Here is a 25,000-nt window from a genome sequence, read left to right on the forward strand (position 1 = left end):
AGAACACTAATATATCCTGCTCAAAAATGAATTTGAAGAAACACAGTTTAGACAAGAAATTGATTTGTAGAGTAGATTTAGGAATTTATTAACAATATGGAAATAATAACTTGCTTGTATGTGAACAGTTCAAAATTAGTTAGAGGCAAAGAAAGATCTATTATTTATTTAAAACTAGAAATATGTGATTGGAAAGAAACATAATTTTAAGAACATCAAAGAGATTGAAGACATTTTTGGGAATTTCAAGGTAGAGGCACAAAATATATCCCCTTAAACTTGCATATGTAAGTTTTTATGACTAATGAGGGCAAAACTAAGAAAATGGGAAATCAGTCAGTCAACCATTTATGTAGCCAGGTCCTAGGCTAAGTGCAGGACCAAATGAAGATGTGTAAAGTGAAGTGTAATTGAAATAGGACTGTTATTTTGATAAGAGAAATTTGGGAAGTTGTGACTTTTTAAAATAAAGGATGAATCTCTAAGGATAATTTAAATCACTGACCAGAGCAAGAGGGAGATGGGCTGGAGAAGATGATAGCAGAATGTAATAAACAATGAAGGCACAGGGGTGGGGATAGAAAGAATGCTCCAGCTGGCTGTTTCCTGATTGGTGGGCAAGAATGAGCATCATTGGGGTGGCTAGGTGGCACAGTGGATAGAGCACCGGCCCTGGAGTCAGGAGTACCTGAGTTCAAATCTGGCCTCAGACACTTAATAATTACCTAGCTGTGTGACCTTGGGCAAGTCACGCAACCCCATTGCCTTGCAAAAACCTAAAAAAAAAAAAGGAAGTCAAGTGGTGAGCAGAAAAGCCATTTTATGTGGGTTAGTAACACTGAAGCTTGCAGTTAGAATTATGAGTTAACTTAAGCATATAAATTTTCCTCTCTCTTGAATTTTCATTCTAAATTCCTATAAGTATGCAGCTGCTCCTCACCATGAGTACATTGGTGGGAGAATGTGATCTCGGTTTTAACGTATTTTGCATAGTATTATCTATGTATTTTCTTTAAAAATAGATGGGGTAGTGCTGGACCTGAAATCAGGAAGACTCATTTTCCTGAGTTTAATTCTAGCCTTAGACATTTACCAGTTGTATGATCCTAGGTAGGTCATTTAACCCCATTTGCCTCAGTTTCATCATCTGTAAAATGAGCAAAAGGAATTGACAAACCACTTCAATATCTTTATGAAGAAAATCCCAAAATGGAGTCATGAAGAGTTGAACTGAAATGACTGAATAACAAAAATCTACACAGTATTGTCTTTTTTTTTTGCCCTATTTAGTAAATTGTTATATTTAAGATCTGAAAGTATTGTCATTATAAAATGGTTGGTTATATAGTTAACATGCACTGTGTGTATGCATTATTGTGAGTAACTGGTTATTTGGATAGAAAACATATTGGATGGGTTCTCAAGAGCTAGAGTGTGTGAGTAAGAGAAGAGTATTTCTTCTCAATAGTGTTGTGGACCCTGACAGAGTTTAAATGTAACCATATGGTAGTGGTCCATTTCTTTTACTCATTGACAAGAGAACACATTGGAGTAGTTAGCCCAACCCAATGAGAAGTAGGAATGTTTCTGCAAGCTAGACAAGAAGTATGAGGTCCCGAATTTTATTCTGTCGGATTATTTATACCCCTTTTGCTTCTAGATCCCACCTAGTACATATATTGTATAAGCATTGAAATAGATTACAGACTGCTATCTTTCTGTCATTACAAAAAGGAAAGAGTTAAGGTTATATTCTTTGGATTTTCAAGGTCATTTGTATTAGGTACATTGATCTTCCCCCACCAGAATTTTCCTGCAAGAGGAGAAATAAACAAGATTCAATGTCCTCAAAGTCTATGCCTCAGTTCCATAGTGTAAATGTGAACAGTGAATGAAAGGAGATGTGAGACTTACTGAAGGTGAGAGGACCAGAAGTCAGAGTTGTGCCCAGCCATCCATGAATAGTGGAGGAGGAAGAAGGAAAGAATGGGGCTGTGCTCCTTGACTCCAACCTTGACTCTGACTTTTGAAATTTTAGTTTTAGTGAAATCTTTAGTTGAAGAAAGAAAGTAGTTTGCATTTTTATAGCATTTTATTGATATAAGGTGTCTTATTTGTTATATCATTGGTTGGGAGATAGCACAGCTTAGTAGGAAAAATAGGGGATTTAGAAGGGTAGGTAGGTGGCTCAGTGGATACAAAGCCAGCCAGGAGTCAGGAAGATCTGAGTTCAAATCTTGGCCTACTAGCTTTGTGACCCTGGGCAAGTCACTTAATCAGTTTAATAAATGATTCTTCTCTTCCTGTGTCCTGGTTCTTTTATTCACTATATAACTTTAGTGTGGTCCCTTGACTTCCCTGGGCCTCAGTTTTTTCATCTGTAACATTAGGAACTTGGCTAAGATGATCTTCAAAGTTCCTTATAGCTCTAGATCCTATGAATTCTCATTAACCTTGGGAGGCGTGTTGGACAAATATATTCCATTGGTGAGATAACTAAGGATTGAAGCTGAAAAGATCATACTCACACTCCCTTTTGTAGTGACAAAACAAAGTCATCCCCTGAAAGCAAAGCCATCTGACCTTTATGTAAACATGCTGATAAATCCCTAGATTTTCTAAGTGCTAATTTCTCACACGGCCTTGGTCTTTGAAGGGAAGTCCCAAAGGCAAAGTATAACAAAATAGTGTTGGGAGGAACCCTTCCAGCTAATTCTCCCTTCATAGTTATAAGTATTAGGTATTTCACATGCTATAGAGGTATAGAGGACTGGCAATTTCATTTGCTATTACCAAACTCTTTCTGGAAGCTATTCCTTTTTTTTTTTTTTGTGAGACAAACAAGTTTAATTCCCCATTGGAAGTTATTCTTGACATCCACTGTCACAGCAATCAGCATCACCTAACTTCCAGAGAGAAATCACTCCCCATGGTTACTCCCATCTCTATATTAGACATCAAATCTAGCCTCAGATACTTACTAGCCATGTGATAAGTCACTTAACCCCAAATGTTTTTTTTCTTTTATTAAAGATTCCAAATGGTTTTTGTTTTGTTTTGTTTTTTAGGTTTTTGCAAGGCAAATGGGGTTAAGTGGCTTGCCCAAGGCCACACAGCTAGGTAATTATTAAGTGTCTGAGACAGGCTTTGAACCCAGGTACTCCTGACTCCAGGGCTGGTGCTTTATCCACTATGCTACCTAGCCACCTCTTCCAAATGGTTTTTTAAAAAAGTATTTTGAATGACTCTGTCTTAGTGGGCAGACTAGGTGCTAAGAAAAGTGAATAGAAAAGCTGAGGGTGATTTGAAGGAAGTTAGGAACAAACAGAAATACAAATTTATTCCAACCATAAGAATACCTGGGCATAGGAAGTCTTCACAGCAAAGCAATAATTAGGAAAGGGCAGCTGGTACTTTGCTTCTAGGTCCCAACATCTGGGTAGGATTTGTACCTCAGACTCTAATACTGTGTGCCTTTGGGCAAGGTCTCTTAATTTCCTAGAATCTCAGTTTCCTTCTTAATGAAATGAAGGGGATTGAAATTCCAGTTCTATTTACTTATGATCTTAGCACTCCCCAGTCTCCATCTTCCTTGGTCCACTGGAAACTTCTTTTGTTAATAAACTCCTTTTTATCCTGGAATAGCTCCCGTCACTTTCTTTTTAACTTGATGCAGACACTGAAACCTAACTTTTTCCTAAAGGTACCAATTTCTTAGCTTCCAAGGTTAGCTGCTTCTTCATACCCCCTGGCACAGCCCTGCCATTTTCAGACCCTCTCTGCTCTGATATCATCACTCAGCAATCACTGTTCTTTTTTAAAAATCCATTCCATATTAAACAGACTTTTGGTACTTTTATCTATGGACCTCCAGGTCTCCCTCTTTCCTGAAAAGTTAATTACCAGGTTCATGATCTTTCCCACTTGCTTAAGCAATCCAGTTCCATACTGTCTCCTCCAAAGGATTGCTCCCTCTGTCATTGCTAAACTCTTTTTTTTTTTTTTTGGCAAGGCAATGGGGTTAAATGGCTTGCCCAAGGCCACACAGCTTGGTAATTATTAAGTGTCTGAGACTGGATTTGAACTCAGGTACTCCTGACTCCAGGGCCGGTGCTTTATCCACTGTGCCATCTAGCCACCCCCCAATTTATTTCATTGGTCAATGAGTGAAAGTATAATTCATCTTTCAAATGACATTCTTTATATCTAAAAAATAACCATCACGCTCCTCCCCATTTTCTTTTCTCTAGTCTAAACTTTGAATACTTTGGCCTCTCTGCTTTATAAATTTCAACTTCTATGAAACTATCTTCAGCAAAAAATGATGGTAGTGAATAGAAGAGATAGTTAAAGTAGAATGGCTATGTAACTGAATTCACATGACAGACCAGCAAACTGGTAGATAGAATAGACCATAGTCTACGAGCTGACTTTTTTTATCAGCTTGGATTCTCTTGGTTCTGCCTTCTTTCCAGGGAGCTTTCCCTCTAGAGAGAATTGAGCTTACCACAACCTCTTACCTGAATCCTCATGATGGCCTTGATGGCAGCCTCAAACTCTTCTGAGTTGTTGTAGTCAACTGTCCACACATGTGGCTTGCCAATGAAGTTCTCAGCATATGGGTGTTGAGAAAACACCTGGCCAGGACAAAAAATGTTTTGAGTTTTTCTGTGTCCTATAGTATAGAAAGCCAGACAACCCTCCAACCCAAGAGTTTGCATCCCAAACTCTTTGATCATGTTTGATTTTTTTAATATTTCCTTCTAACTCCCTCCACTGCCCTTTCCAACTGACTATATTCTAATACCATTTTTTGGATTCTTTACTCATATTTCCTAGACTCACAAATTTTTCTCTTTAACTTCACTTCCCATGCCTCAATCTCTCTCCTCATTCTGGCGACATAATGTAATAAGCAAGAAAGTGGTACTTGGAATCCCTAGATTCCAAGCTGAAAGTAGGACTCTGGTTCTAAAGGAAATTCAGTAATATTTACCCCAGGCCTTCTCTACCATTGAAAGGAGACAGAGGAACTGGAAAATGGCAGGAAGGATACATGGTGATGGGAATAGGTACCTGATGGAAAGTGTACATCAGTGATAAAATTCTAAGGGTACTAGGGGGAAAGGTGGGCCAATGAATAAGACTAATTAGCATGGAAAGGCCATTTAAAGGACCATCAACACTCCTACAGACATCAATGTCTCACTTCTAGTTTTGACTCTATCTGAATCCTCCCCCTTGGGACCAGCATTCTCCTATTACTTACCTCTCGGGAAGTGGGTTTTCCTCGAAAAAATTCATGATTGAGAGAGCTATGCGGTGGAGTGAAGCGGGACTGCAGGAAGATACAGCCATTGGCAATAGCCTCTAGAGGAGCAGGGCCTTCATAGGGGAAGCCAAAACCTATGAAGAGCTAGGGGAATAGGTAGCAGGATTGTCAGGGCAGGAACTGACTAAGGTCACACATGTTGGAGAAATAAGAGTGAGTATATAAGATTTTGGAGCAAGGTTGGGGAAAAAATGGAAAACAGGAAGATAATTCATAATTTTTCTCCCAGGGGCAATCATAGATTCAAGTAGCACTTATTTCTGCATAGAAACTTGTTTATTGTTCTATCAAGCTTGCCAATCTCAGTTAGATTAATACCATCAAGGAGTTCCCTTATGGGTCTTCCTGTGGCACATTACTGTCCACCTGGAAACCCAGACTTCCTTGCCATAGTTCCCAAAGCAGCAGATGCTAACTCTGTACACTTGAGGATGTCTGGAGCTAGTAGCAAACCAAGTGCTACTGGCCATCCAAGAGTACTAGCACCTTCACCTACCATTCCTTCACCCCAATAAGACTTTGTCCTCTTATACCCAGATATTCTAAAGTACTTTGTTTTATGACTCTCTGATATAATTACTATAAACTGAATTACAGTTAATATGTGCAGGTTCCTGACTTTCCCTTCATAAAAAGAGAAACAAAGGGACTATCTTTCAACTTGATTCCATATGGGGATGAATGGTGGTTCATAAACTTTATGTCCCTCACTCTCTAGCATTGGGTTTTGCATGTAGTAAGTGCTTATTAAATATTTCTTAAATTAAATTAAATGGAAAGTATCTAGAAGCTAGAACCAGGGTCAGTTTTACATGGAATCCTGTTGGTGAATGCCAAAGGGAGCTGACACTAAGTGCTAGTGGACTTGAACCAAATAGGGGAGAAAATAAGAGTTCAGCTACTTTTCTGTCACATAGCTTTCCTTTTCCTCCCCTCAAAATAGGAGTTTTTGACCTGGGATCCATGGACCTCTAAGGATGGAGGCATGGTGACACATGAAATAATATTTTTTTTATAACTATACCAATATTATCTGAAACTCTTCCAGTATAGTTTTTTTTTTAGGTTTTTGCAAGGCAAATGGGGTTAAGTGGCTTGCCCAAGGCCACACAGCTAGGTAATTAGTAAGTGTCTGAGGTCAGATTTGAACCCAGGTACTCCTGACTCCAGGGCTGGTGCTTTATCCACTATGCCACCTAGCCACCCCCCCCAGTATAGTTTTTGATAACTATACCAGCACAGTTGGAAACCAATATAGTTTGTTTCCTTCATGGTTCTTTGTATTTTATTTTATTTCTCTGTATTTATTTTATTCATTTATTACATTCATTGTTCTGAAAAGAGATCCATAGGCTTTACTAGATTGAAAGGTTCAAGACCCAAAAAAGGATAAGAACCAAATAAGAATTTGGAGGTCAACCTTCTAGCATACTTTATTCTGTAAGCTTCCCTTCCCTCCCTTTTCCTTCCTTTTTCTTGGTCTCCTCCCCCTACTGGCAGTCCCTGTTTTCCTGACTTTTCCAGGTCCAAGAGACTATGACAAGGACGAAAGGGAATGAGCTACTAGAAAAGCAAAGTTTGCTATTAGAGAATGGACTGGAATAACTTTTACTTCTGCTGCTCAAGTCCACCCACTGCCCTAGCCTTATAAGAGACTGTGCTCCTCACCTTGGCTTTTCTCAATAGTTGTTGGAATTCCTCCTGTGGCAGAAGGCCATGGTTCTTTACAAAGGGAGGAACTTCTGGTGGCCGCTGGGTTTCATAGTACACAGTGCCATGGATCTCCATGTATCTGTTCAAGATTCCCAGAAATTTCTCTTTGCCCTAGAGAGGAAAAGAGGAATTATCAATACCAGATATTGCAGAACTGTCCAGGAGATATTGTGGTATAACATTGTACTAGGAGTCAGGAATACATGGATTAATGGAAAGAACTCTGAACTAGGAGACAGGGAGAATTGACCTCTAATTCAGTCTCTGTCACTAGCTTATAATGTGATCTTGGGCAACAACTTCCTCATTTATCAAAATGACCCATTTGGATTAGGTTGATTTTCAACTCAATACTCCCATGACCCTTAGCTCTTTATCTAGGGAAGACAGGAGAGAGAAATGGAAGGAAGAAGTTAAAGCAAGATTCTGGCCCTAAGACTTTCTCATTACTGGGTCCAAACTGAGGAGGGGAGGATGAGATCATTGCATCATTTATGGCCTGGGAGAGTCCCATGTCCAAGTGCTCACATCACACCAGGCAAGGGACCTTGGTATTTGAAGCTTTGATGTGAAAAGTCATGCCAAGGATCTCACCACTTATCAGTTATTTATTCATTTTCATTTTAGAAATTAGAGACCTAGTGAGTCATTTATGGTCTCTGTGCCTGAGACAGCTTTCAAGATAATCTTTACAAGATACAGGTTTGACTACATCACTCTTCCCTTCTCTCTCCCCTCCTAGTTCAAAGTCTTCAATAAATCTCATTTTTTTAGGACAAAATGCAGGCTCTTTAGTCTGATAATGAATATTTTCCATAATATGTAGTAAAGATACCTTTCCAGCATTATGTCTTTCTACCTCCTTTCTTTGATCCCATGTTCCAATCAAATTGGACTATTTCCTAACATTCACCTCCCATTTCAGTGCTTTTGTACAATCTGACTCCTATGCATGGAACATACATCCTCATCTTTTCAGAATCTTCCTTAAATTTAAGGTTTAGTTCAGGTGCCACCTCCTTCTTGAAATTTTCTTGATCCCCCTAAATCATTAGTGCTTTCTCTTTCTCCTCAAATTACCTTGTATTTATTCATCTATTAAAAAAAAAGGCATTTAGACTTTATGACCTCTAAAATCTCTTCCAGCTTGGAATCCTTTGATCCATTAACAGGTCAGGTATTTTTCCAGTGCTGGGATATATTTTTCCTTATTCTCCCTGCTTCCCTTATAAGCTGACTACATGATTCTGGGGACAGAAATGAGGCTGTGGAACAGAATGAAACTAACTGGCTCACACATTTAGATGGAACTGTGGCCCCAGTCTCATTAACGCTGCACTCCCCTGCAAGGCAGAAAATCATTGAAAACTGCATTCTTCATTACTAGCCCCATTAAGCTACCACTGGACTGGAGCCTGTGCCCCGTTCAGGTACATAATAACCTTTTCCCTTTCTTCTTCTACTCCTTTTATCCCCTTCTCCCATCCTTAGTTATGAATCTGTCCCATGATTCAATTAATTCTCTATCTTCTTGCAGAAATTCTTGCAGAACTCTTATTCTCCTGGAGTTCCAACGACTGTTGCAACTACTTATGAGGTCATTTGCTAAATAACAGTGCTCCAAGCATTTAAAATTGGTGAAGAGACCCTTCACTTTCTAGTCTTCGTAATTTTCTTCTCTCAGGGCAGTTTTCATGGCACTTTCTTGTAAAACTGGGCTTGCTAGTTTTATTACCTTTGCTGCATTTTTTTCTAACCTCTAGTACCCAAATCTTTCCTTTCTTTGTTCCTCAGCAACCATCATTTTGATAGAGAAGCAACTATCCCATGTGAGAAAATCAACCTAATCCAAATGGGTCATTTTGATAGAGGAATAAGCTGTTGCCCAAGTCAAGAATTTTCCCAGATCCAGTCCTTCTCCTTCCTACTTCATGAAGGTCATTGAGGTTTTTACTAAAAATTAAAACTATTTTGCTCTTTCCTTTAATACTCCCCTCTTCATGTCTTTACCCCTTTACTACTAGGTCAAAACTAGCCTCTTGGTGCTACTGTTACCTTAGCCTATACAGTGTATTCCTTGGCATTCCTCTTACTCTCAGGGAGCAATCCATAGGACAATGTGTCAAACTGAGTTTGGGGGTCCTGACTCATCTAGCCATTCATATAAAGAGAAGAACCAAAGGAATCATGGACAGTTTTCTATCCATTTACTCCTCCCACAAAACTACTTTTCATAGCAGTTAAATCTAATCCATATAGCTCAGATTCCAAGTTTCAGCGTTCAAGATGCAACAGAAAGGAGGAGAAAAATCAAGCAGATGTTGGGGCACCCCCCTTGTCCCATACCTGCATCTGCAACATCCCCAAGAGGTTGGCAGAAGAAAAGAAGGGAGAGAGGGAATAAATTAGCATCACATTCATTGATCCAAACTCTAAGAATAGGATTAATTTCCTGAATTCATTGGAAGGGGTTCTCAAAAACGGGCTGGTTTTTTTTTTAATCTCATCTGGGTTAACTGAAAGAGTTGGTAAGTTTTTTATGTGATCTCTAAGGATCCCCAGGAAAGGGGAATTTACAACTTCCCCCAGTTGTCAGTTTATTATCTTACCCAATAGTCAAGTTTCTATTTGATATTTAACCTAATTGCTTTTGTCCTATCCCTATGAGGGAAAGAAGAATAACTGGATATGTTCTTCTGTCAAATAACTTTAAGGATGGTAGATGGTACAGGACTCAAGGTCAGTTGCTTTTTAAGTATCATCTCAAATGTCTCCTGGTCTAGCAGTGAGGGTTGAGTTCTGGAAATGGATGGGCTCTAAATTCCCTTCAAACAATAACATTCCATGAACTTACGTTTATGTGGAAACCCTTTTTCTATCTCAGTATTGGAAAAGACCTTAGTAGTCATTTAGACTAATCCATACCCTACAGGGAATCATTTTGACTCTTGCATTCTCTACTGCTCTTTGCTTGCAGACTTTTGGTGAGCACTATCTCCCAAGACATTTTTGTCTTGATATAATCTTTCTTGCCTCTCTGTAACTTTCAACTTTTTCTCCCAGATATAGTCTTTGAGTTAAGCAAAGCAAGTATAATCCTGTTTTCCATGTTTCCGAGTTTACAATACTCCAAAATGTATTCCTACAGTCTTTTAATTGCCAAGCTAAACATTTAGTTGGTTCAACCAATATTCCCATAGCATGATCTAGAGACTCTTTTCCCACCATTAATACCCTCCTCTTTTCACTTTCTGTTTGAAAATGTATTGTCAAGAATTGAATGCAATTCTCTAGAACTGGTTTTTGTCAGGACAACATATTCAGCTAATTGTATTGTCATCTAATTCATGTCACTCCATCTTGTTGGTTCACAGGAATATCATGAACTTGTCAAATACTTCACCAACATCTTCGTGTGTGTGTGTGTATATATAGTATCTATCTATCTATCTATCTATCTATCTATCTATCTATCTATTTATCTATCTACAATAGAGGTATATATATATATATATATATATATATATATATATATATATATATATATATATATACACACATTTCCATGACCTTCCAGTTTAGTGACCCAATTTAAAAAAAGAAAAAAAAGTTTAGTTTGGTATCACTTCTTTTGGAAGTTATGCTAATTCTTTGTCATCATTTCCTTTTCTAGATGTTTGCTAAACATCATTAACATATTTCTGAGTATACTATACATAACAATACATTTTCACAAATGATTGTTCAATCAAATGGATGGAAGAATCAAGTTTTTTTAGGTTTTTTTGCAAGGTAGTGGGGTTAAGTAGCTTGGTAATTATTAGGGTCTGAGACCAGATTTGAACTTAGATACTCCTGATTCCAGGGCCCGTGCTCTATCCACTGTACCACCTAGCAGCCCCTGAGAATCAGTTTTAATAGCAGAGTTTTTACTATCCTGAATTTCTCCTTATCCCACAGTCCCATGATACACATTGCTCATGATCGACCTTGGCCAGGTGTGATAAAAGGGGACCTTTTCATGAAAACTTCCCCTAATTCCTTATGTCTTGAGTTGTAATCCATGTCCGCAAATGCTGGGAATTTGGATGAGCAGGGGATGATAGAAGAAGAGGAGTGCAGCTTTAGCTTCAGAAAGATTTGCAAAGCCCAGTCCTGTCCCTCACCTTCCAGATGCTGGCTTCTTTGCCGTATACCACAGCCATATTACTGGCTTTGTTGTTCTTTATAAGTTGCTTCTCGGTTGAGTTGAGCTCTTCTGACACAAAACCCATGAAGGAGTTATCCGGTGTGTGAGCTGCCGGGAGATGCAGGAAGGATAGGAAGGAAGGAAGGTCACCCACACATCCAGGGCCTCTTCCTGGGACTATACATTCCCCCCACATAGGGAACTTGGTCATGCAGCCATTGGGGTAGGGGTGGCAAGGAAGGAGAGGGCCTAGAGAGGGAGTGGAAATAAAACTTCAAGGTATTCAGTTTCTGCTTTGGGGAGCCAATTTTCATGGATTTTTTTTTAGAGTTGGAAGGAAATTTAAAATTTAAAAATAATCTGATTAAGGCTTGTGAATGATTACCAACTTCTTCCTCTTCACATTACAGTCTCCTTCCCCCTCTGCCCCACTCACATAATAACACACTCTTTTAGTCAAAGGAAAACAGTTCTCTTACCTGGGTGCAGACAGATCTCAAATAAATAATTAGCCTTGGAGACATTAGGGTTTAAACCAAGAGCTTTCCTTTCAGCTCAGACTGTTCCATCTCCCTTCTGTCCATCTCCCAAAGGTTAGCCTAACTTCCAGTGCCAGATTTGAGCCTCCTCTATAACTCTTACCTTTATTCAGTAAACTTCCCCCCCACCCCCAACAGCTCTTTCTTCTTGAATTCTGCTTTCTTTTGTCCTATTTTACATGCCTATATATGGAACCCTCATCTCCTGAGCTCTAGTCCCAAATCCCCAGCTGTCTGCTGGACAACACTTGAATGCTCTTAGGCGTCTCAAACTCAAAATGTTAAAAACAGAGCTCATTATATTTTTCTCCCCAATCCATACTTCCGCCAAACTTCCCCGTGTCCACAGAGAGCACTCCTACCCTCCCAGCTACTCAGTTTCATCATCTTGAACTTATCTTTGCTTCTTCCTTCTCCTTCCTGTTCCATATCCAAACAATTGCCAAGATTAGTTAATTCTATAGTTATACCTTCCATATTGTAGAGGTTCGGGCATCCTCCCTAACCCCTCCCTCCCATATCTAGAAAATCTGGGTAAAATATTTGGACCCTCCCTTCATACCAGAAGTATTATGATATTAAAAGACAAAATATGTTGATATTTATATGATACTATATATATGTGTGTGTGTGTATATATACATATATATATATATATATATATATATATATATATATATACACACATATATAGTTTATGCACATTTGAGTTACTAAACTTTTTCTGTATTATCTGCTGGCCTTCATGTGTCCTCTCTGACTTCTACAACACTCCCCCCCAAATTCCCATTTAATTTCTTATTCCAACTTGCAAATTTCAGTATAGAAGAGATATAACTGTAACCTTCCGCAGGCACAGATCTGATCATGGTATTTCCTTGATCAAAAAATTTCAGTGGCTCCCCATTACCAATTGTCCCCCAAGCCTGTAAGCATTTTTTTTCTTTTTTAGATTTTTCAAGGCAATGGGGTTAAGTAGCTTGCCCAAGGCCACACAGATAGTGTCTGAGGTCATATTTGAACCCAGGTACTCCTGACTCCAAGGCCAGTGCTTTATCCACTGCGCCACCTAGCTGCCCCCCTGTAAGCATTTCTTATCTCTTAGAAAACTTTTCTTCCTTTAATCCTTAGCTTCTGTCATTTTTATAAAGCTTTGCTCAATCTCTGCCTCATTCCTCACCCTTCAGTTTATCCTTTCCTCAATTTTCCTAGTACTATACTTCTATTGATTTAGGTTTAGGTTGTGTTGCCCTACAGGAACATAAATTCTTCGAGGGCAGGAACTCATGATTTTGTCTTTACCTCTTTTTCAGCCTGGTATGGTGACATTTTTATTTTTTTTTGGGTCCAGGTTCAATTTCATCAGTTGTTTAAAAATGTGTTTGTTGAACTGAACTCAAATGACATCTCCCCATTCCCCCCTTTATCAGTAGTGACCTGGAATGTTTTCTAATAGTTTGTCTTTTAACCCTTTAAATCACTTAAGCTTATAACATTGTAATTTTCAAGTATTAGGTTGTAAGTTCTTTGACATAATATCTAAATCATGTATCTTTCCCAGAAGAAATATAGTATTATCTGAATATAATAAGTAGGTACTTAATAAAAATGTTGAACCAGCTGTAGCAGGACATAGTGAGAACAAAGCCCACTCCCACCATTTGGCTTTCCCAGTCCAGACTGTCTGACTTCTCTTTCTTTACCTTCTGCAGATGATCCCAGGGTCACCCTATTTATGCCTCCTTAGAAGAGACTTCAATCTAGCCTCAGACACTGATGAGCTGGTTGACCTTGGGGTGAGTCATTTAACCCTGTTTGTCTAGGAGGCAGCAAGGTGGTTCATTGGATAGAGTGCTGGCCTCAAATCTAGCCTCAAACACTTATTAGTTTTCTGACCCTGGGTCTTAATTTGTTTCTTTTAATCCACTAGAGAAGGAAATGGAAAACTGCTCCAATATCTTTGTCAAGAAAATCCCATGGAAAGTATGGTCCACAGGGTCAGTAAGAGTTGGACATAGACTGATCAATAACAAAGACATCTCCAGGACATATTCTGCAGCTGAGTGGCCAATGGATAGAACACTGGACCTGGAGTCAAGAAGACCTGAGTTCAAATCTGACCTCAGATATTTTCTAGCAATGTGACCTAGCACAAGTCACTTAATGTCTTTCACATTCCTCATCTATTAAACATGGATAATAATGGCACCTACTTCCCAGATGATCAAATGAGATAATAATTGTAAAACTCTTCAAATAAGGCCTGGCAATAGAGTTAAATAAATATTAACAGTTATCATTATCACCCCTTCCCTTCTCAGATAGCAGCAGGAAGGAATTTGTCTGGACTGATTTGGAACTGGATAAATGAAAGATTGAGATACAGAAATACTATAGATAATTAAATGGTTCCCTGGAGGAAAAGCCAGGAGGGTAAGATCTGGGGAAAAAAGCATTCAACTTCCACAGTTTTTCCCCCACTGGGAAAATAAATCGATAGTTATTAGTTTGAAAGGGACTGAGAGCTGTTTAGGAATTTCTTTTTAGACCTTGACTCTTAGAAAGCAGACTGAGTTAGATTTGGAATCAAAGAATATGACTGAAAATCCTGACTCTATCATTTACTTGAGGTTGTTCAGTCCAATTCTTTGTGATCCCATTTAGATTTTTTTCCTGGCAAAGATACTGGGGTGGTTTGACATTTCCTTCTCCAGCTAATTTTATAGATGAGGAAACTGAGGCAAACAGTTACGTGACTTTCCCAAGGTCATTCAGCTATTAAGTGTCAGTGGATGACTTTGAATCCAGGTCTTTCTGACTTCAGGCCCTGAATTCTGTCCATTGTGTGACCTAGCTACCCCAGAAAAACTACTTAAGGAACTACAAAACCTTAGCTTACAGGGGCCATTTTATGTGAAGGCAAATGATTAATAACATCTAGTAGTACCACTGCAGATTTTGGATTCAGAATCAGAAGTCAGTCAGAAACACACAAATGTGAAGTTAGTTAGACATAATTATTTATAGCTCTAAATCCAAAATACTTTCTGTTTTTGAACTTCAATTTTCTCACCTGTAAAATGGGCATAAAATGCTTTCCCTGTTTTGAGGATGTTTCCATTCATTAACTCTTTTGGTGCTAAAAATTTTTTTTCTTTCCTCTCAATGTTGACTATTTTGTGCCAAATTTGGGTCAAAATATGAATTTCACACTTTTATGTGCAATTTATGTGAGTTTCTTCCTAACTACCCTAAAATGGACCTAAAACAACTAAATCACAAATAAAACCTGCAGAAAACATATCTTTTCCTGATTTTCAACATATTCTGTTGAAAAATATGCTCCCGCACCAAAAGGATTAAAGTGATAAAAAATCAAATAAAAAACAAAAAACCTTGCTGTTTATAATAATGCTTATAAGTTATCAAAAAGTCAATATTCTTTGTTTAGAAAGTTGCCCAGAATTAGATTACTGGTCAGGAGGTAGGAGTGTTGGTATTTGAATGCAGATTTTCCTGGGTCTTCAGCTGGCTTTCTATCCACTAAACATAATCACAGAGCTGGTTGTTGTAGAAAAACAGCTAGGGCTAGCACAACCTACAATATTTATAACAATTTTCCTCAGTCCAGGAGTTCAGATATCAATGAATCTACATCCTATTCTTATCCCTAATCTGGAACCAGTTTAGAAAGATTACTATCAAATAGAAATCTTCCAGCTCTGAGGTTATTTTTTTTTGGTGGGTTTTTTTTTTGATAGACAATTAGGGTTAAGTGACATGCCCAAGGACACAGATAGTAGTATCTGAGGATGATTTTTAACTCAGGTCCTTCTGACACCAGGTCTTTTGCTCTAACTACTGTGCAATCTAGTTGCTCTCCAGCTTTGAGTTTGGACTAGGTTTGCTCCAATTATTTAGATTGTTTTCTATGGTATGACCTATTCCCCAGAAATGGTGGATAAACAATGTATTTCTGTTTGTGTTTCAGGAGACAATATAATATAATGGAGGGAGCTCTGAATTGGGAGTCAAGACAAATAGATACTAATTCTGATTTGACAAATTACTGAAAGATGTTAAGAAAGTGAACTTCTTTGGTCCTCCTCATTTTCTTCATGTGTAAAATGAGGGATTTGGGTTAGAAGAGCTCTAAAATCCCATCTTTTTCTAAATCTTATGACCTTTGGTAAATCTCTTGACCTCTCTGAAAATCTACTTCCTTCTCTATGAAATGAGAGGTTGGATTAAATGAGCTCCAAGGTTCCTTCCAGGTCTAAAATTCTTTGGTGTCTTCCAAGAAAATCTCTTTATCCCCTACTTCTCAGACTCCGCAAAAGATTTCTTCTGTGGCTATGCCTTCCTTTCTGAACCTCCCCACCTCTATCTGTTACCTCTGCATTGTTAAGGGGCAGTAATTATCAGAGAAACATAGCAGACACAGGGTAGAGCTTAGAGAAAGTGGAGGCTTGGGGAAGATTCACCTCAGTACCTCCCTGTTCCTTTCTCTCTTTTCTTTTCTGGGAAAGAAAAGAGAGAGTCTAGATAAGATTCTAGTTGACCCATATTGTAACACTCAGCACTCATGAGAAGGCCCTACCCCTCACCAGTCCCATATGGAGGGCCACTCACGGAACATCGTCATGAACTGCTTTGGGTTGAAGTTCCAGTAACCCCAGTTGGTTCGGTAACCATGCAGAGTGGCATACTCCTCATGGTTGTATGCAGGTTCTGTACCAAAGGTGTCAATGACTCGGAATCGACATCTGTCAGAAAAAAATAAGGGTCATGGGTCAATAATCTATCTATCTGTGTCTAAGTAGCAGTAGATATGGAATCTATATGTTGTGGAAATCTTTCTAGGGACAGGCTGCTCTTTGTCTCTGGAAGAGTCCTAAGCTTCCTATATCCTGAGACTGTAACTATCCTTTCTGGGGGGTATTCTTTTAGGCATGTAAGAAAATTCAATGAAATTGGAACACGTTATCTTTGGAGAAGGAAACGATAGTTTCAGAAGCTACTCTTAAAAACACCTCTGCTGCTTCCATGCTAGACAAGATCTTACCTTATTCTGATAACTTTCTACCACCTTCAATCCTGTCAGACTGTCTTAGTCATTTGTGCCTTACCTAGATGACCCAGAGAAACCTTCTTTATGAAGGATCCCACCATTCAGAGAAACAGGTCTGACTGTGGCCTAGTTTTACAGCTATATCCAGACACAGGCACATAACCCCCTTTCCCTAACTGCCAGAGGAAGGGAAGAGATGGACTCAGCATTTGTTCCTACAGAAATAGAAAAAAAGTCAATAAACTTTAGACTTCCTCCAAAAGGAATCTCATCTCTCTTCTCAGAGATACAGGCTGTTCCAAGGTGCTTGCTCCTCACATCAAAGGAATGTTGAAGTTGGCAATATTCCTATTGTGAGAGATTGAGGTTGGGTGGGGGTGCAAAAGAGCAGAATGAATTCAGCACATTCATTTTTAATAAAAGTAATAATGCAGCCTGTCACTTTTTACTCTAATAAAATCATGTAGGATAGTCAATGGGATTAGGAGAAAATGTAATAAATAGCAAGATGATCTGTGCTAAATTTAATTCCATATTTTGCTGGCTGTGGATATACCAGGGAATGATGCCATTTGTCTTTTTCAGGGCTAAAAAGGAGTTGAGGGATGTGAAGATAGAAGTTAGATAGGGGTGAAGGGATGAAACCAGTAGAGACCTAGGAGCCCCTATTTTATGTCTTAGATACCCTCTTGATGCTACCCTCCCTGATTCTTTCCCCATCACCATCCCCTTCATCAGTATGACTTCTTGCTCTGCCAATTGAGCGGCATTTTCCCAGTCATGCCCTCCAAATGGAAGTAGGGAAAAACAAAAACACTGTCCAGGTAGTTCATAAATGATCAAATGGTTTGGCCAAAGTCAGAACTAGACCTTGTCCAAGAAGCAGAAAGACAACCTGGGAAAGGAAGGAAAAGGGAGCAGAGAAGCTTCTGTACTCCTCTCATTTGTACTTAAATATGTTTTGGTGGGGTAGACAGGGATGAGGGATGATGCTGGGGGGTGATTCTGGTTCTGTTCTATTCTGGTTAGGTTGATGACCCAAAAACAAATGATGGGTGATTTGAAATGAATTGAATTTATGCACCTAGGTTCCCTCCATGTTAACCTCCTCCTTTATGGACAGATTTTGCATTCCTACCATAGTAGCTTATTAGACCAATCAGTACAACAGGGGAAATGTAGGAGAGGGAAGGAGGGGATTTATTCTCAAGCAGATACAACATGGCATCAGAAAAAAGTTACGTGCCATCTAGAAGAGGTTCCAAGGTCAGCAAAAGTACCTACCAATCTTAATGAAACTAGAACAAGTCATTCTTGTGAGGCATCCTTAAATTATATTTCTTTCTCTTTTTTAAGGTGAAAAAGGTACTATTGGATAACTTCTCATTTAAGCAATAGTTTCCTAAATGGGATTCAACTAATTTATTAATCTATCATTCTTATAACATGAAAGCACCCCCTTGCAAAAAAAAAAAAAAAAGAAAATCAGAGAACAAATAACCTGCCCTCTCCCCCACAAAAAATCCCTAATGTTGGCGGTCAATCTGGAAAGGAGGGACTAGAATAAAGGGGTGTTCTTCTGAAAACTATAGTCCTGGAGCTATGGTAGTAAGAAAAATCCTGGATTTGAGAATCCTTAGGGATTTCATCCACATGTTGCCTTCCAACTCTTCCCCCCCCCCCCCACTGCCCCCGTCTCTGGCCCAGCAATTGCCTCTCACCTGTATTTCTTGAAGGAGAGTCCCATGTGCTGTTTCATTTGCTGCAGGCCATGGTAGTCAGTATAGATGAGGTCAAATGGCAGGGGCACGGTGAGTGGGCAGCTTCCCCGGCCTGGCGGCACCCCTAAGTTACTGAGAAAGGAGCCCTTCAGAATTTGGGCCAACTGGCCAAGAAAGAACAACCCTGTTGCCCCAACCAAGTCTATAATAATAATAATAATAATAATAATAATAATAATAATAATAATAATAATAATAATAATAAAAATATATTAATAATAAAAATAAAATAGTACTCTAATTTGTTAAATGAGATTTAACTTCATTCACAAACTATTTATTAAATATCTAGTATGTTGCAATCACTGTTCTAGGTGACAGCAATATAAAGACAAGAACAAAACAGTCTCTCTTCCCAAAGAGCTTATATGCAACCAGGGAAGGAAAAAGGAGAACGAATTTATATATAGAAAATTAAAAGCCAAATATGTTCAAAGAAGATAAAAGGTAATTTTAGAGGATGCTAGTAACAAGGTGGATTGAGAGATTCTTCATTCTTGTACTTGAAGCTTAGCTTTGAAGGAAACTAGGTATTCTAAGAGATAAAGGTGAGGATGGAGGGGCATTCCAGGGAAGGGAGACAGTTTTGAAAGGTAGAGAGATGGGAAATGTAATGATATATATGAGTTACAGCAAGTAAGTAGACCAGTTTGGTTAGAATTTGTGAAGAGGACTGATATATAAATGCCTGGAAAGGTAGACTGGAAGGAGATTATAAAGGGACTTTAAATGCTAAACAGAAGAGTTTATATATTTGACTCATCTAGCTGAATTGCTGTGGTCTGCAAGAAACCAGTCCAGTTTATTAGCCAAGTGACTTGTTTACCATTGAAACTACTTCCCACAAGTAAACCTTCATCAGTCTACTAATTGTTTATTAAGTTGAACTTAAATTACGATTTTGAAGGAAGGAAAATAAGACCAGAGAAGGTATGATGACCTAGTAAAAGACAAACTAAACATTTTGTGAGGATAGAGAATAGGTTCAGAGAAATGGTACAAGCACAAGGAATAGAAGGAAAGGTAGGAGTTTATGATATCTAATCTGATATTCTTTAATTTGGAATTAATATTTCTGATTTATATATTTCTTAAAAAAATTAGTCTCTTAACCTTAATTAATAGTGTTAAATTTCAGTGTGTAAAAAAATATAAGACCTGTCTCCTACAACCCAAAATGTTTACTTGCCTGTGTCAATATTATCTGGTCATTTTAGGGATAGCAAACCTTAAGATAAGAAACACCATGGATGAGGAGAGAGCAATCCTATTGCTATTTATAAACATTTACTCTCCAGCTTAAGTGGGACTCTTGTCAATAGGAATTTTAAGCAAATATTACAAGATATGAGAGGATCATATTGTAAAAACTTGTCATCTATGTGAAATCTTACTGATTACTTAACTGTTTTTATTATTCTTTATCCTTTCTGTATAAAAGAACAGAATTTTGTATCAGGGTTGGCATTCATAAGGATACCATCTACCCATGGTTTTTTTGGTAAGATGCTAAAGTAAACTTCATTTACAAAACTAACTTTGTTATTTCAATTTTAGGCCAAGAAAATTGTGTTTAACAATGGTCAGATAGAAGAATTTTAGTGTTAATAGGATCATAGATTTAGAGATTTTGAGACTCAGAGAGGTTGACACTTACCCAGGGTCACACAAATACTGAGTGGGGTGGAAGATTATATTTAAAACTTGTAAATATTAAGAAATTATACTTTTCTATACAAAAACAAAACTTTCTGGATTTTCTTGTTTGGAAGTGGATAGGTTGAAGACAAAAAGATCTTTCATAGGGAAAGGAATTAAGGGTAAAGACTATCCTTTTAACAACTCTGGTGAAATGATTGGGTTACAGCCCCATCTAAGGGCAGACTCCTCTACTTCATCCCCTGAAGGTATCAGCTGTAGACACACCCAAGAGAACTATCCTTTTTGTTATTCAGAAGAGATTCTTAATACTTATCTCTGGGAGGAGTGTGTGTGAAAGTAAAAATAGTTTCTCATAACTATATTGTAATAGAAGATTCATTCCCTTAAGAGAATACTATGCCTTTCTCTTATCACCTTGCCTCACTAGTTAGAAATTAAGTCTCTCCTTATGTTAATTACCAATCTAGGAGAACAATGCTCAGGTTGTAAGGAGACCTTTTACTCTGGAGGAGAGGAGAGAACAGAAAGAGATACAGAGAAGATAATCTTCATAGATCAGTTTTGGGTAAAGATAGTGTTCAATTTCCTAGGTACAGGCCAGTAAGGATATTAATAGTTTTTCCTCCATTTCCCAAATGGCATAAAAATTCACTCTCTTTCCCAGTTCCTTGTGACTATCATGGGATGGTGTGAGAAATATAAGATGCTGGTCTTCACAGGGTGTGGAGGGGAGCCCTTAGGGAATCCATTATAAAGGGGGAAATGGCCCAGCCAATCACAAGGCTGGAAGAGTTTTCCTAATCCCATTCCAGAGATACCAAACCCCAAACTGGTTCTCAACCAGTCAAGAGTGACCTAGAGTGGGGGGGCTAGGTGGCGTAGTGGATAAAGCACTGGCCCTGGAGTCAGGAGTACCTGGGTTCAAATCCGACCTCAGACACTTAATAATGACCTAGCTGTGTGGCCTTGGGCAAGCCACTTAACCCCATTTGCCTTGCAAAAAACCTAAAAGAAAAAGTGACCTAGAGATCTTGACCTGATGCTACTGAGTTTGCCCAATTAGGTAATTGAATATTAACCCACACATCCCCTGTTATGATTGGGGTTCTTTAGCATATCATGCATCCTATGATGTGGGGGGGGGGATCAAATTAGGGGCATGTCATGGAATGAGTGGACCTCTTGTAACTCAAACTCTGAGAGCCTATGAACATGGGGATCAAATTAGGGGCATGTCATGGAATGGGTGGACCTCTTATAACTCAAACTCTGAGAGCCTATGAACATCCAAGAGGGAGGAGAAAGAGTTTCTGAAGACCATAAATTACCTGACATTGAAGACTAATTTGTGCTTCACCCCTAGGTGAAGTACCTGTAACTTGTAAGGTGTAACATAACATCTTGAAATTGGTATACAATACTGATGAACTTCTCTGGGTCACTAAATTGTGACATAATTTCCCATAAGTTCTTATTGTTTATACCTCTGTCCTGCTCCTGACTTTTCTCTTGGAGTTGTTGGACAACTAACATCATATCTACTATTGTTCTGAACTTTCTGAAGTCACATTGACTCTCAGAGTGAAGGATCAGCCTATTAAGGAGGACTAGTAAGTAATGACTAAATCAGAGACCTCTCTGTGATTGTCAAAAGACAATCTACTTCCTTTTAGAGCTGGACAATGGAGGCCTCCTTAAACTCCTCTTGCCATATAACCTAGAAAATTTCAATCAGCTTCTGTGGGACCAGTGGACCTTCTGTCTTGTAAATCTCAGCTGGAATAGAATCAACCAGGTGATTTGCCTAGTGGCATCCAAAACTCTTCTTCAGTTGCAAATTCAGCTACAGAAAGATGGTCTTCAACCTGAGGTAAATGGTCAATGGCTTCAGCACTGATTGATGAGAGCCTGTTGAGAACACAATGGAAGCGTTCAGTCCACTTCTCTAGGATCATATCTTTATCACTAATCAATGTGACTATCAGCATCGAGTAATTGAGAAGCACCATATGTCTTTGGCTCATAAATAGCCTTCAGGGCATCTAAAAAACATTTTGGAATGCTAATATCAGCATACTATCAGCAAAGTTGAATTTCATTTGCCTTCTTTCTGAGCCAAGAGTCCTGCATATCTCTAAGATTTATTTTTGATGTTTTGGAGTAGTTGCTTATATTGAATACTAACTTTTAGCTTGGAGAAGATAAGTCTATGATCAGTTCAGCACACTGTGCCACACATTGCCTCCATTATCTCACATCCTATCTTGTCTCTTATTACATTGATGTAGTCTATGAAATACCAATATTTTCGTGAGGGTGCATCCTTAAAGTTTTATCATATTTAGATAAATGGAAGACAGGATTGATGATGAGATGCACAAGTCTTCAGTAGTAAGTGAGCATTGCTGTTGCTATTTGGAACTCTATTCCTCTCAAGGATTTCCTGCCATGTCTGGTAGTCTGTGGTTACTCTTGCATTAAAGTCACTCAAAATTATAAGGTTGTTCTCTTTTAGCACATTGATGGTGAATGTTTCCAAGTGTTCATAAATTTTTTCTTTGACCTCATTAGCGTTCATCATAGGCACTGATTGTGGCATGGCACTTTCCTACAAGTGGCAATTGCATTATCGTGAATCTTTCATTTACTCCTTTTGGTAGGCAGACAGGCTTGTTGACTAGATCAGTTTTGATTGCAAAACCTAGACCAGCTTCATGGTGCTTCCCTTTACTGTGATCACTCCAGAAAAATATGTATCCATCTCTGATAAGCTAGTCTTGCTTCACTCAGGGCTGCTTTTTGGATGCTATACCTGCTGAGTTCTCTTGCAACAAGACCTTTTCAGGTCTACTGGATTCATGTTATCCATAATCTTGCACACATTCCATGTATCAAAGATGAGTATAATCATCTTTGCAAAATTTTTGCACATTTTTTTCCTGTGTGTTTTGACCTTAGGGTAAGATCCCCATCTGTTTCAGCAAACAGACCAGAGATCGGTGAAGCAGACAATTTTTAGGGCATTTTTTTCTTGCCCTTTCCTCACATCAGGAGGTAAGCAGTGTGGTCCTTAAAAAAAAAAAGCTGCTCAGACACCCTGGGGGTTGATGAATTCCACTGCTACTTTCAATATAAAGATGAACCTATGGTCTGCACTGCCTGTGTACAGCGTTGTGACTATAGCTCCTAGTGTATCTACACCTATTGCTTTGCTACTTGTCTATTGCCATCGGACTTTGAGATAGGTAAATTTGGTAAAAATGATATGGGTGTATAGGATAAGTTCAAGGAAGACTATTACCTCAGGTATGAGTGCTGCTTAGTCCTTTTCAGAACTGCTTTCCACTTTTGGTGTCCACCTAATCCACCTAACTCTCACCTGTGTTTCCAAGAAATTCTGGCATGTGCAGCAGCCACATCCTGGTAAACTATTTCCACAGATAAGCTACATCAGATTGAGGATAAATGAGGGGTCTCAAGTCCTTTGGTAAATTGGGGGCAGAGTGTCTACTTCAAGCATGCTCCTGGTGGAATAGGTGGATGAAAACAATTTGTTCCAATGGCTACGAAGGCAGCTGAAGAAAGTGTTATGGAAACCTTAGAGCTTGATTTGATTTTGAAGACACTAGGGTCATCCACTATATTCCAGCTTTCACCAATTATCTTGACTTAGTCTTGCCACTGGACATTGTTTAGAAGAGAGAATGAAGCTGATAACTTCGTGTAACTCTACCTCACTTTAAGACAATTTATGTGCAAATCAAGACATCACCTATACCCCCAAAAAGGCACAAATAGTAAAGAAGACAGAAGAGGTAAATTGATCCAGAGACATCCATTCAGCATTGGCATTTGCTTCCAGGAGTGTGATAATTAGGATCTTCCTAGTGAAAGAGAAAGATAGCTTTCTCAGTGAAAGATAAATTTTTAAATATAGTAAAGAAATCCTAAAAAGATCATCTCTGTCCACCAACCAAAGACATAACTGGAAATGGAGTCATGGGACTTTGGACTTACAAAGGAATCTTAGAACTAGATCAGAGGATTTAAGAATTGGAAGGGTTTATAAATTTTTTCTCCTGGTTTTCTGCTTCTTTTCTGGTTTTGGCGACATTTATTTTATCTATACAAACCCTTTTTTAATTTAATGAAACTGAAATTATTCATTTTATACCTCATAAAGCTCTCTTTCTTTTGTTTTTTTCATAAATTTTTCACCAATCCACAAATCTGATAGGTAATATGATAAAGATTCTTCAAATTTTCTTGTTATCTCTCTCTCTTTATATATAGGTCATATATCCATTTTGACTGTATCTTAATAAATGGTATAAAGGTCTCATAACTCAAATATATCAAGAACTTTGTCAAATCTATACAAATACAAGTCATTCTCCAGTTGATAAATGCTCAAAAGGATATGAACGGGCAGTTTTCCAATGAAGAAATTTTAACAATTTATAGTTATGTGAAAAAATACTCTAAATTGTTGATTAGAAAGATGCAAATTAAAACAACATTGAGATATCATTTTATACCTATCAGATTGGCTAAAATGATTGAAGGGGAAAATGATAAATATTGGAATAGTTGTGGAAAAATTGGGACACTACTCCATTATTGGTGGAGATATGCTCTCTAAACATTTTGGAGAGCAATCTAAAATTATGACCTAAGAATTATTAAACTGCTCATATCCTTTGATCCAACAAT

The 25,000-nt window shown here is 38.3% G+C and overlaps 1 protein-coding gene across 1 annotated transcript in view; it reads right to left on the reverse strand.

Annotated features, from left to right (window-relative positions):
* Positions 1-25,000, reverse strand: part of MGAT5B (alpha-1,6-mannosylglycoprotein 6-beta-N-acetylglucosaminyltransferase B) — a 99,317-nt gene that overhangs the window by 12,073 nt on the left and 62,244 nt on the right. Inside the window, exons 8-14 of the mRNA XM_074220979.1 lie at positions 18,566-18,697; positions 16,406-16,539; positions 11,212-11,342; positions 9,392-9,397; positions 7,001-7,156; positions 5,270-5,416; positions 4,521-4,637 (exon numbers count right to left, since the gene is read on the reverse strand). Of these exons, the coding sequence (XP_074077080.1) occupies positions 4,521-4,637; positions 5,270-5,416; positions 7,001-7,156; positions 9,392-9,397; positions 11,212-11,342; positions 16,406-16,539; positions 18,566-18,697 (823 nt within the window). The remainder of the gene's footprint in view (positions 1-4,520; positions 4,638-5,269; positions 5,417-7,000; positions 7,157-9,391; positions 9,398-11,211; positions 11,343-16,405; positions 16,540-18,565; positions 18,698-25,000) is intronic.

This window comes from Macrotis lagotis, chromosome 2, assembly GCF_037893015.1.
Source record: "Macrotis lagotis isolate mMagLag1 chromosome 2, bilby.v1.9.chrom.fasta, whole genome shotgun sequence".
Lineage (NCBI taxonomy): Eukaryota > Metazoa > Chordata > Mammalia > Peramelemorphia > Peramelidae > Macrotis > Macrotis lagotis.